Source organism: Eucalyptus grandis, chromosome 11, assembly GCF_016545825.1.
Source record: "Eucalyptus grandis isolate ANBG69807.140 chromosome 11, ASM1654582v1, whole genome shotgun sequence".
Classification (NCBI taxonomy): Eukaryota; Viridiplantae; Streptophyta; class Magnoliopsida; order Myrtales; family Myrtaceae; genus Eucalyptus; species Eucalyptus grandis.
In genome coordinates, this window is record NC_052622.1 from 5598034 (window position 1) to 5611092 (window position 13059).

General features: G+C 35.4%; 1 protein-coding gene across 1 annotated transcript; it reads right to left on the reverse strand.

Moving 5' to 3' along the window:
* Nucleotides 1–4368: 4368 nt before the first annotated feature.
* Nucleotides 4369–6557, reverse strand: LOC120289661 (receptor-like protein 15). The gene is made up of 2 exons (XM_039304974.1): nucleotides 5671–6557; nucleotides 4369–5314 (listed from the first exon to the last, which is right to left on the reverse strand). Exons 1-2 carry the CDS (start codon nucleotides 6489–6491, stop codon nucleotides 4369–4371), a joined length of 1767 nt encoding a protein of 588 aa, XP_039160908.1. The 5' UTR covers nucleotides 6492–6557.
* Between the last annotated feature and the right edge of the window lie 6502 nt (nucleotides 6558–13059).

Below are 13059 nucleotides of genomic sequence, written 5' to 3' on the forward strand. Positions count from 1 at the left end.
TATTTTCTCATTTTCCATGGATGATTTGATTTACAATGTGATCATATGTGGGTAATAATCTTTTTCTGCTTTCATGTTATTTTGAGCTGTTTGTAGGGTTGTTGCTCCATAATTTTAGTTCTACTATTACTTTTCCTTTTTCGCTAAAGTGTCCTGCTGCTACCACCACCACCACCACCACCACCACCACCACGAAAATAGTTTGAAAAAAGCTAAAGCGGGAGGATGGTGAATTACCTGGTCCTTTGTGTGGTGAATTTTAAGAAGTTAAGTCATGGACCAATACAACATATGGAACTACTAAGAGTCTCTACCTAATGGGGTTCGGGAAAAGGCGAAAGATGTAAGCAGATAGAATTTGCAGACGTGGAATTTGCTCAAGCCAATTTGCAATCTCTGCATCTATCAAAGCCCTGTGATAAAATAAAAAAAAATGTCTGAAAGAAGCGCGAGCTATGAAGAATTTGGAAGTCCAAGAAGGAGCCGCCGTTAGTAAGAAAAGAAACTCAGATGATCTAATTTGCACCTTTAGCGAAGCTTCGTTTCGGTAATCATGCTGCTAAATCTCAAAGAAGAATCAGCTACATATTGGCAAAGATAGTTAACAGCTGATCTGGCTTCACAAAATCAGCCACTTCTATGGTGGTCAGGTGTACCTTACAACATGTCATCGAAGTTAAGTCCAAATACGTTGGAACGCATTATCAAATTGTTTATGATTTGTAGTTAGGTTCATAAAAAGGGAGGCAATAAGGTATGCTAGTGTACTGTAGAAATTCCCAAGGAAAATAAAAGAAGCACTTGTCAATCTGTGATCACAAGTCACAGCCATAGTTTTTCTTTTTTATGGTTATTGTATCTCTGACCACAATGATCTTTCCTTCAGTTCATAACCAAAAAAAAATCTGGTGATACTCATTACCGAATTCATAGGGAAAGACGGAAACTATGACTATCCAATCGTTCGACGTGCATAGTGGAGAATCAAAGATGTTTAAATACTTGCAACCACAAGCTTTGCTAAGGAAACAATGGGATATTTGCTTACAGACAAAACCGAATAGTATGTTGAGACAGAAGTTAAGTAGAGAAAATAACAGTGGAGAAGAAGACGACCCCAACAAATACTACCATGAATGATCCTGCAAAACTCAAGAAGGCATCTTTCTAGGACTCATCCTCTCGGTCTCTGTGCCTTCATCAACAGTTGACAGTGTCCTTGGACTATGATTTGAGCTATGGGTTATCTTCGTAACTTGCTTCATTGAAAGCTCCAAATTGTTTATTTGTCTGGTGTCTTGCCTAATGGAAGTGTGTATAGCTTTGTTAGTTGTGTGGGAATCTGACCAATTAACTTGTTGTAGGAAAGGTCCACACTCTCTATATTACTTAAATTGAAGAATATTTCTGGAATTGATCTTGTCAAATTATTATGTGATAAATTTAAGACATATCTTGCTCAAATAACCTATTTCTAGAGGAAGAGAGCCCATCAAATTATAGTGTGAGAGATCCATTCCATACACTTAACCTAGAATATTGACCTTATAAGATTCCAGTCTACCCTTTGACATGAAAGGTCACTCATTCTAGTTCATCCAAAAAAAGCACTTGTGGCTCTATCACCATGGGAGAAACGATAAGCTGAGTTTTGCCTCGTATTGGTAGAGTTGCCAGTGCTCTGCATTTTCACTCAATGAATGGAATGTGCTTTTAGATATCCCAACATTTCCAAATGTCAAATGTTCCAAACAAGAAGGAACTTCGCCCAAAAGGCCATTGTAATAGAGATCCACCATGCTCGTCTCCGTCAATTGACAAAGAGCGAGAGAAATTGAACCTTCAAAGTGGTTTTGTTTTAGTAGAAGAAACTTCAAGTTCGAAAGCAAACTAATCCAATTAGGCATCTCCCGTAGATACGATGTGACAATGGACGAAGCTCTAGAAAGAAACCAAGGAAAAGGCCTAGTAAGCTCATGACTTTGTAGATGCAAGAATCTCATAAATGTAACATTGGCACAGCAGGGTATGTTTGGACAGAAATTTGTTAGTCCAAAGGTATAAAACAACGAGAGAATTCAATTTGTAGAAGCTCAATGATATAAGTTTCTGACAACATCAGAAATTCCAAAATTGGATATCTCAATCCAATTTGGTATTGGCCTGGACAATAAATTATAACTAAGATCCAAAATCCTTAAATCTTAGCTATCCAAAATGCCAGGTGACATATCTCAGTGAATTGGTTGTCTTTTAGAGAAATATTTCAACCTTATCAAGTTAGTAGTCTTGGTAGCATTTGGCCACGCAAGTTGTTGCCTGACATATTTAGTACATATAGGGAGATACAACCTATGGCTGGTGGCTCTGGCATCTGCCTCATGAAGCCATTATTCGACAAATCTAAGGTCACCAACGGCTTCATATCATCTATCGCTGTAGGGATTTTTCCTCCTATCGAGTTCCTTGACAAGTTTAGATAAAACAAATTTGGAAGGATGGAATTAATCTGAGATGGAAATGCTCCTTTAATCCTTTTGGCAGATGCATCGAACCAACACATATGGACAAGATCTGACTTGGCTGGCAAATAAAAAGCACCTGACAAGTTGTTGCCGAGTTTAACTTGACGAGAATCGCATTATTTTTGCAATAGCCAATATCATCACCACTGAACTCTACATGCACACTAGCGAAGAACACTTCATGTTTTTCTGTTGAACTGTTGCATTACGTCATTGCCTGAAATATATGTAGCTCAGCATTATGTGCTTAGTCTTTTTTTTTCCATAGCTCGACCCAAATATCTTCTGGATAAAAGGCGCAACTAGGGCAACCCTTGACAAATGTTCCACGTTGGTTTAGTTTGAAAAGACATTAAGGTGATGGAAAAAGAAAGCTGACACAATCATTAGGTGCGTTTGTTTCGCGGAAAACTTTTTCAGGAAAGCTTTTCCTCATTTTCCAACGTTTGGTTTGCTTAGAAAAATTAGTTGATGGAAAATGTTTGCCTAGTCAAAGTCAACGAAAAATGTTTCCCTACCAAAACTTAAATTCCAAAAAATGATTTCCCCTTTAAAAGAACTGGAAAACATTTTAGTCTTTGGTCCTTGGTTAAAAAACATTTTTTCTTATAAAAATAATTTAAAAAATCAGTTTTTTAATTATTTTAAAAATTTCAATTTTTATTTTTATTATTTATTTTCTTTTATTTTATTTTCCTTTTTCTTTCTTCTTCTTCCTCCTTCTTCCCCCTTCTTCCTCCACCACCCGACAATTGGCCAAAGGCGACCGACGAGCTCTAGGCTTTGTGGATCCAAGCAAGCTGAGCTTAGCCAAGGTCGATGAGCTCACGGCTCGCCTAATCCTAGCTAGCTCGGGCTCCGTCGAGGCTAGCGAGCTTGTGGCTCACTTGATCTCGACGAGCCGAAGCTGTGGCCGTTGCCAACCGGTAGTGGCGGAGGAAGGGAGAAAAAGAAAAGGAAAGAAAAAGAAAAAAAAAAAAAAAGAGAAGAGAAAATTTTAAAAGTATTTAAAAAGTCCCTTTCTAAAAAAAAATAAAAGAGAGAATTAAAATAATTAAAAATTCGATTTTTTTTAAATGTAAAAATTTGAACTTTTTTTTTTGTATGAAATTAAGTCATTAGATTGAAATTATTTTCCAATAATATCCAAATAGCAAAAGTCATTTTCAATCATATATCACCAAACAAAAGAAAACTAACTATATTCTTGGAAAATATTTTACCGGAAAACATTTTTCTATATCATTGAGTTTTTCGCTAAACAAATGCACCTTGAGTTGATACATATGCAGAAGACAATCGTTCTTAAAATTTTGCTAGTAGAGTCAAATTTATCCTTCAAGCAATTTTGCATTAAGTATTGGATAAGCTTAGTTCTCTTGTTGTAAATCTTCATCAAGCAGTAAGCAAAAAAGTGGGCTTAGGCTGTTGGGCTAAAATCTGGTGGTCTTGCAATGCAAGCCTTTATTGTCCAATTGGAGCAATTCCCCCACATCCAGTCCTTTATGTTAGTAGGATCTTGTTGAGACGCTAAAATCAATGAAGGTTGTTTTGATATTGTTGGTTACGACCATTAAATAATTTATGTCTTGGGTAACATTTATAGGAATTTGTCGATGCTAGATACATTTCGCTCGTGAACTAAACTACTTTCTCTCAATTTATAGCCAAATAAAAATGCTTTTATATTAAAATTAGCCCGATAAGGAATACAATAGGAACACTCTAGGAGTCAAGCATTCAAAATGCATAATAAAGACTCAAATGCCTACAATTCTATAAAAGAAAACTTCTTCACCATTTCATTATTTTTTCCATTACAAAATGCTTAGAAGAACAATCTCTAATGGGGAAATGATGGGATGAGCTTACAAACAAGCTCGAACAGCACATATTGATAGTACGAGTTTAAGTAAAGAAAAAGAACCATCCCAAGGAATGCCACAACATATGATCCTGCAAAACTCCTCAAGAAAGCTTCTCTCCAGGGATCATCCTTCATGGTATGATTAAAAGATGGTAGTGTCTCCCTTTCTCGATTTGAGTTATCACAACTTCTTAATGGTGTTCCACAAAGAAGGGGGTTACCTTCATAACTTGTCTCACCAAAAGTTCCAAATTGATTTTTTCGGTCTGGTGTCCTACCTGACAAGTTGTTGTAAGCCACTCTAAAATCTGACAGGGTGTAAAGCTCCGTTAGTTGTGGAGGGATAGGACCGATTAAGCTATTGTAGGACAAGTCCAAGCTCTCTACACTCTTCAAATCGGAAAACGTTTTCGGGATTGATCCCGTCAAATGATTGTGTGACAAGTTCAATGCTCGAAGTTCACCCAAGTGGCCGACCTCTGGAGGAATAAAGCCCGTCAAATTGTTCTGTGAGAGATCTATTCCCGACATGAGTTGTAGAATGTGGCCCTCATATAATTCCAACCTACTCTTTGTCATGAAGTGTACTTTTTCTAATCCATATGTATACATAGACCATAAATTTTCTAATCTAGGTGCATACATAGACCCTTTGTCTTCATAATAGGAAAAAAATATAGAGAATTTGCTAATATATACATATGGAAGCACAGTCACAGTCTGCTGTGAGTCAGAAAAGGCATCAAATGCGTCCGTGTTGTTTCCAAATGCCAAATCTTTCAAACAAGAAGGAATTTGTCCAGAAAGATTATTATTAGAGAGATCCAATATGCTCATATTTTTCAACAGACACAGATCCAGAGGGATTGAACCTTCAAATCTATTTCCTTGCAGTAGAAGAACCTTCAAGTTCCAAAGTGAACTAATCCAATGGGGACCTCACCTGACATTGCATTGTGTCTAAGATCCAATGTAACCATCAATGATGCTCTAGAGAGAAACTCAGGCAAATGCCCAGCAAGCATGTCATTTGTTAAATGCAAGAACCTCATAATTGTAACATTGACAGGGGGTATATTTGGCCCAAGGTTGTTAACGATAGGTCTAAAAGCTTGAGACAATGTAAGTTGCAGAAACTCAACGGTAAAGGACCTCTAAATAAATTACTCGATAGCTTAAGCATTTCCAAGAATTCAATATCTCCAATCCAATGAGGAAGTGTTCCCGATAGGGAATTATTGCTTACATCCAAAACTTGCAAGGAGCTATTTAATATGCTAGATGATATGTCCCCTTCTGAAACGATTGTTATCCAAATACAAATATCTCAAGCTTGTCAAGTTAGAACCCCTCGGTAGCATATTGCCTTGCAAATTGTTGCTTGACAGTTTCAATAGAACAAGTGATGTACAATTTTTAGCCAATGGCTCTGGTATCTCTCCTGTGAAGCCATTATTCAACAAGTCCAATGTATGCAAGTGATTCATATTGCCCATGGAGTAAGGGATTCTACCTTTCAATAAGTTCTTTGACAAATTCAAATAAATTAAATTTGGGAGGATGGAACCAATCCAAGATGGGAGCTCTCCTTCAATAATATTAGTAGACACATCTAATTGTAGCATGTTGTCAAGATTCACATTGGAAGGCAAATGAAAAGTACCTGACAAGTTGTTGCCCGTGAGTTCGAATCGTTCTAGATATACATTATTCTCCAATAGCCAATTTGGGAAATTTCCGTTCATTCCATTATGGCTGAGTTGAACAAGTATCAAATCATGTTGTTCTTTCAAAAAGCTAGGAATTATGGCATTTGCGTCTTTGTTGAGCACACAATTTGATAAAGTAAACACCTTCAGTTGAAATGAAGGAAACCAAGTGGGCTCTTCTGTATTTACTTCCAGATGGTTACGATTGTTGAGGAGGTGGAATACCTCAAGGTTGGAATTATTGGCTAGGGAAGCAAGCGAAAGTGAGCCTTCAAAGGCATTTTCAGAGAACACAATATATTCAAGTGACTTGAGATTATAGAGGAGAGATGAAGGAATGGCCCCACTGAAATTGTTATTTGCCGCATCAAGCACACGGAGTGAGGTCATATTGCACAAGCATGAAGGAAGAGGACCCCATAATCCATTACTATTGATATCCAACTCTTCAAGGTACTTTAATCCACACAGGCCTGTTGAAGTGGACACTGCAACTATGAGTATAATCTCTATATTGTACTTCATATGATGGTTTGTGCTGAGAATATAGGTTAGAAAGAGTAGTCTAGTATCCAAAAGTACAAACAGAAAAATAGGTAAGATAGAGCTTTGGAAAGCAGTCGCATCACCACAATGCTTAATTTCCACTTTTCTTTACATTACATTAATAACTTCAAAGTTCGACAAATTTTGAATGGGATTGTAAACGAACTCTAACGTTGATATTATTCCTAGATTTATGGCGTAATTATATGGCCAACTTCTAAACCTTTGCTCGATTTTCATCATAGTTTCTGAAGTTTGTTTTTCCAATTAAATCATGTACTTTTCAAAAACAGTGCCTGCCAAGTCAGCAGTGGAGGCCCTCAAACATCATTTGGACTCGCAAGTCACTTTTTCCCTCTTTCTTTCTTTTTTCATTTTTCCATTTTCGTTTCTTCTTCTTCTTCCTTGCAATTCCGTGTCCTCCACAGCAACTCGCCACCGCAATCTGCCGTCCTCCACCACCACGATTTGCACCATCGTCCCAACTCGCTATCCATCACCGCCACCTCGGTGCCTATCCAACCCACCCCCCTCCTCCTCAAATCTAATGCATGGCGCCCTCTAATTTGAGGCCACACTTCAAATCTGAGGTCATTTGGGCTCAAACCGAAAGTCGTCTGGTGGTGGTAATGGTGACCGAGTTTCGTGATGTGATGACGGGTCTGAGCGCCGTGGAGGGCTGGGGTAGCAATGGACACCGGCGCTGAAGATGCCGAGTTTTTTTTTTTTTTTTTTTTAATAAGTCCGTATGAGTTTTTGATATTATAATTATTTATTCTACTCTATATATTGTTTACCTTAATGGTAAAAAAGAAAATTCTCAGATAAATTAATTTATCCATAATAAGATGTGCTTTCTTTGTTTGGTTTTATGCATCTTAGTTTACTGATATAAATTTTCAGTTTCTTATATAATTTTCGCCGCCTAGTTGAATTTATTAACACTGGCAATCCCTGAAGTTTAACCACCATTGTGGTTTAATGTGTAAAATGTAAGTATTTTTTGGATTTTGATTCCCCATTAACTTTTGCATTTAATTTTGTTATGATTCTTATACAATATTTGAACTCCTCTGATATATTGTTATTTTGGACTTTTTTTTTTTAATCGTCAAAGCAATAACTCCCTGCATATGTTATGTTATCACACTACTCTTTAGATTGGCCGATAAAAAAGTTTCACAAAAATAAAAGCACGGGGGCCTAAACTTCAATCTCCAAAGATCATGGATTTAATTGAGAAATGATCAACCTTTTAAGAATCACCGACATCGTGATCCCACAATTAAGACATTGAGCATGACCTACGTTTACTTATGGCTTCCAGGGACATTTAACTAAATCCTTCCAACTTCAAGCATGAGTCAAACAACTATATGATGTCACTTACCTAAATACAAGTCGTTGGCGCTAAGTTATTTGAAGCAAATGTGCGGTCAAAATGTGATCTTTGGAGAACGTCTAATATAATGCAGTCATGCCTTCTATGTTCATGAAAATCTTATCTTATTTTTAACAAGGTGATAGATGAAATCATTTTCGCAGGAGTACCTTCCAGAAACTTCGAAGATGCGTTCAATCCACATTGATTGATGTACAAGGCCTTGAGAGATGTTATCCTCATAATGTCCGTGAGGGCGTCATTGGCCAAATTGTTCTTTCCAAGATCCAATACCTCCAAATTCACACCTGTAATTGACAAAAGATTCTCAAAATCAAACTTTATGTATCATGGCATGGTCTTCTATTCTACATGTACCTTTAGGCTGATTGGAAGACAATTTTTGAGCCTCCGCTGAAGTTTGCTTGTACAATGAGGGGACTTGTTCTAGATTATTGAAAGATAGATCAAGTCGCTTCAATTTCCTCAAATGCAGCGTTCCATTTAAATCTGATCATAGAAAGATCCATGCATACCTGATAGTTAATAAATTATCTACCAATATCAAATGTCTAACTATCTTCCATTTATCTAGAATAACTATATGCTCATGATGAAGAAAATTGATTTCTATGCAGAAACCAGTTGATCCGACATATCTGAGCATCAACAAAGTCTCCGTCACATGCATTTGTAAACCAATTTCATTAACGGGTAACTTATAGCTTCAACAATGTCTATCAGATGTAGTTAACTAGCAAAGCTGAGAAAATCGTTTGCTCCCATGTGATATATGACTTTACTTTTATGACTGCCTCATGGCAAGATACATGACATAATTTTGCCGTGTGACCCGTATTAGACCAACGAGCATTGATTTATTGAGCTGTCATCTCTGAACTTCTATCTCTTATTGAGTTTAAATTACAAAACATGAATAAAGAGAAAAGAATTTTCAGAATATATTCTTGAAGATATAGTTTATTTTGCAACGTGAATGTTCCATTACGTGCTCACCGTATGACATTTGATTCTATCTCCATATGACCAGATACAATGCCTCGTTTTTTCTATGTGGCTCACGTCGATTAATAAGTATCAGTTCAATCATTTGTCATTTCCAAACCTCTATCTCTTTTGAGTTTAAATTTCAAAGCATGAATAAAGAGAAAAGTTTTCATATATATTCTTGAAGATATAGTTTATTTTGCCATTCCCAAACTTCAAAATCTTGTTACTTTAAAAGTCAAAAAAAAAAAAAAAAAATGCATAAAGAGAAATTATCACATTCCTCAAATATAGAATCAATTCTCCCAACAAATAAATCCATTGCATTTAAAACTGAACAAAATACAACAAACTAGTGATAAATTTTATTTGTGATGAGCCATCGAAGATTAAAAAGTATAATTTTTTATTTAACCCAATGCAATTTTGTTAATTAGTTTGTCACTTTCAGTTAGAAGGAAATTAAACAAAATATAAAATCCTATCGCTTCAAAGATTACAATCAAACTTTTAAACTTGCAATACGTCTTTTAAAATTATAAATAGTTAAAAATCATGACTTCTTTATAATGTGGCATATTTGCATTTAATTTAGAATTGAAAGCAATAACTCGAACAATATACTTATATATTCATTTAGTTTGACTAATTTTAAAGATGGAAGCTTTTGGTATATGTTGTACGGCCTAAACGGCCTGGATTTGTTTAAACTAACCAAAATGTCATTGTCTCGATAAGTCTCGGTCAAGCCACGAATGCCAAAATCAGTCGGAAGTTTTTCCTCTTGGACCTGACCTCTCTCTCTCTCTCTCTCTCTCTCTCTCTCTTAATAAATGTTGTAGCTGCTGGATTCGATAAGATACAAATTCAATCTCTCATAGGTGTAAGATGTAGTATTGCTTTGCCTTATTTGTGGTAGAGGAGATTGTAAACAAAATAATTAGTTCTTGGTCAATCCGTCAATGCCAAAATCAGACAAGATTTTTCCTCTGAGACCACTCCCTGTCCAGCTTGTCGCTTTTCTTCTTCAGGCATTGCTTCTCATTCCATCATTTGACTATCGAAATCATTAATGCTTCACTTAGTATTTTGGAGATAGAGGTTACAAAAATTGAGAAGAAAAGTTAATTAAAATTCACAATTTGCCTTTTCTTCCATCTCACATAAATTTTATACTAAAATTTTCCGCTAAAATCAACCCATTTTACCTCACTGTCCAATTAAAGCCTCAAGAAAAATGGGATTTGGTTCATTAAAGGGTTCCCAGCTTTTTAGGCTGTGGAAATAGGCCTTTCCCTTCAGTATACATATTCATTTAGCTTTTTGAGTGTATAAAAGTAAATATAGGCATTTTATCTGCATCCTCATTTCTCCTACACAATTTTAACTTTCTGGCGTCAAAAAATCAGAGCTGAAACTAGCAAGATTCTTCAGAGCAGAGAGTGAGGAGTTTTGAAACAATAGTTTGGAACTCTCAAGCCAAAGGGTTGAGGAAATTACAAAGGATAGAGTTTGAAACGTACTGATCTAAGAGTCACCTAATGCAAAGCCCAATGTCTTGTGGGACATTATGTGAGCAGAGACTTAAAAAGACTCACATATAAAAAGGAAAAAAAAAAATATATATATATATATAAATATATATATATAATATATTATATATATAGGATTCTTCATTTGCATATTTAAAAAATGAAAAAGTAAATAGAAGAAAAAAAAGAAATGAGAGGAAAGGAAAAAAAAAAGCAAAAAAAAAAATCAGAAAATATGTAGAATGATATCGTTTCATCAAGAGTTGTACATGTCAAATTACAAGTCGTGTCATACAGGAAGACCTATTTATCAAAAAAATGACAATTTCCAATTGTAAGTGGCAGAAAGGACTATTTGAATTCAAGAAAAGGTTTATAATTACATTAGCAAAATTGGAAATTTTATAACTGAATTGGCATATGTAATTTAGGACTAAATGAATAATTTTCCCAACTAAAAGAGAAGAGGAAAAGTAGAAAGAGGACACAAAAAAAAAAACAATAAAGAGCAAAAGGAAAAGAAAATGGGAAATCAATTTGGACTGTCAAATGGTTTTTGTGTTGAGGTATTAAACTTTCAAGACAGAAAACTTACAATTATCCTGAATATAGAGGATCTCAATAATAATAGCATACTTGAATATCATCTTTAATCCGCTTAAGAATCTCTTGCTAATTTTCTTAAAGGTGCACGTAGGTCATATCAACTGAATCACATCAATATGATAGATGTGTGATCTAATTTCTTTTTCCATTTATGTCTATTAGTGTTCGAATGCGTTATTTGCCCAACATTAAAATGACTTTCCGAGTCTACATAAACTAAAGGTTGACCTGAGAAGTACTAAGTTTTCTGGTTTTCTTTCATGTCTGGATGCATAGGTGGAGTGGCTTGGTTTTTGGAACCATTTGCCTTCTCCTACCAAGAACTGGTCCATGCATCCAGAAAAATATAGATGATTGGAAGACGTAACCATAAAAGAAAATAAGAAATTCAAATAATTTCAAGAGAAAAGAAGAAAGTAAGTCATAATATTGTTTGGTACTAGAAAAAGGAATGATCAAGAGAGAAAATAAATGATGCATTTTCACTTTATTGTACTTTTATGTATATATAATTTATGTAATTATATCAGAAATACATCAAAGGTAAATGTGGGAAAGAGAAAACAATTTTTTGATAAAAGTATTAGTGCTCTAAGTCCCTCCAAATCCCTTTATATGAGGGATTTAAAAGACACACAGCTACACATAATTTTTCCTGATATGGTTTAATCTTTTCTTTTTCCAGTCCATTTCTTTCCCTCTATCCAACCATTACACTACCTTTAAGACCTTTCTCTTCCCTCTAAAATAATCCCATTTACCAATCTACTTTTCGTGATTTTTAATTTCAATTTTTTTCATCTATTGTAAACCTGATATCTCTCGCAATTTGACTTTCATTTATCATAAAACACTCAAAACCATTTCAAAAATGTGAATATTGATATGTAGAATGATAAACTTGATTTTCTTTTTCTCATTTTGAATGTTGAGAGGAAGCCACAAATAAAAACATTATGTAGATTTTGGTCCACTTCCAAACAAGTGCAAAATTGTTGGGGTGAAAAATTCGAACAAGTCTACCTTTTATGATATAAAAAAAAAAGTTGGAATTTGGTAAAATCATTGCTCATTAAGCTGATTCTATTTTTGTTTTTTGTACTTATCATTGTCATGGAGATGAATCTCGTAATTAACTTATGATATGTGCGATTAACTACTTTAAGAATCACATCATTTGTGCAATCATGTGTTTGTCATTAATTCACTTTTACAGTTTATAGCACCTAGAATGACATTTTTTCATTGTTCAAAATTGTAAACAATAATTTAGAAACATAATTGAAAAAAAGAAAAAGAAAAAAGAAACAAAGAAAAAGAAACAGAGAGAGAGAGAGAGAGAGAGAGAGATATGCACCTGAGAGATGATTATTCCTTAAATCCAACACTTGAAGTTCCTCAAGAGGCAGGAATAGAGACGCATCAAGAACCCAAGGGCCGTATTCTTGCAATGTCAATTTGCGTATATAGCTCAGAACTAGTTGAGTTACTCGTGAAGTGGTGTTATCGCACTCGATGCCTTCCCAGCCGCAACAGTCACCATTGCCGTCTCCCCAAGACGGAAGAGAAGAACTGTTTGGGTGGTTGAAGGCAGCCTTAATCTTGAGGAGGACATTCCTCTCTTCTTCCAAGCACCCCATGCTTCTTCCATTCCCCATCAATACCAACAACACCCAAGTCCACAAACACAATAAAAAATACTTCATGTCTATATGGGGTTTTGTGCATTATCAATTTCTTCTGCTTCACAATGTGCAAACTTATGAGGGCCATCTACTTAATTTATATGAGTAGAGTCTTCCCTTGGAGTGACTATTACGGTTGGGCCAACTCCATGGAACAACCATGGGAAAACTCAGAGTCTATTGGGACCAATTCCACGGAA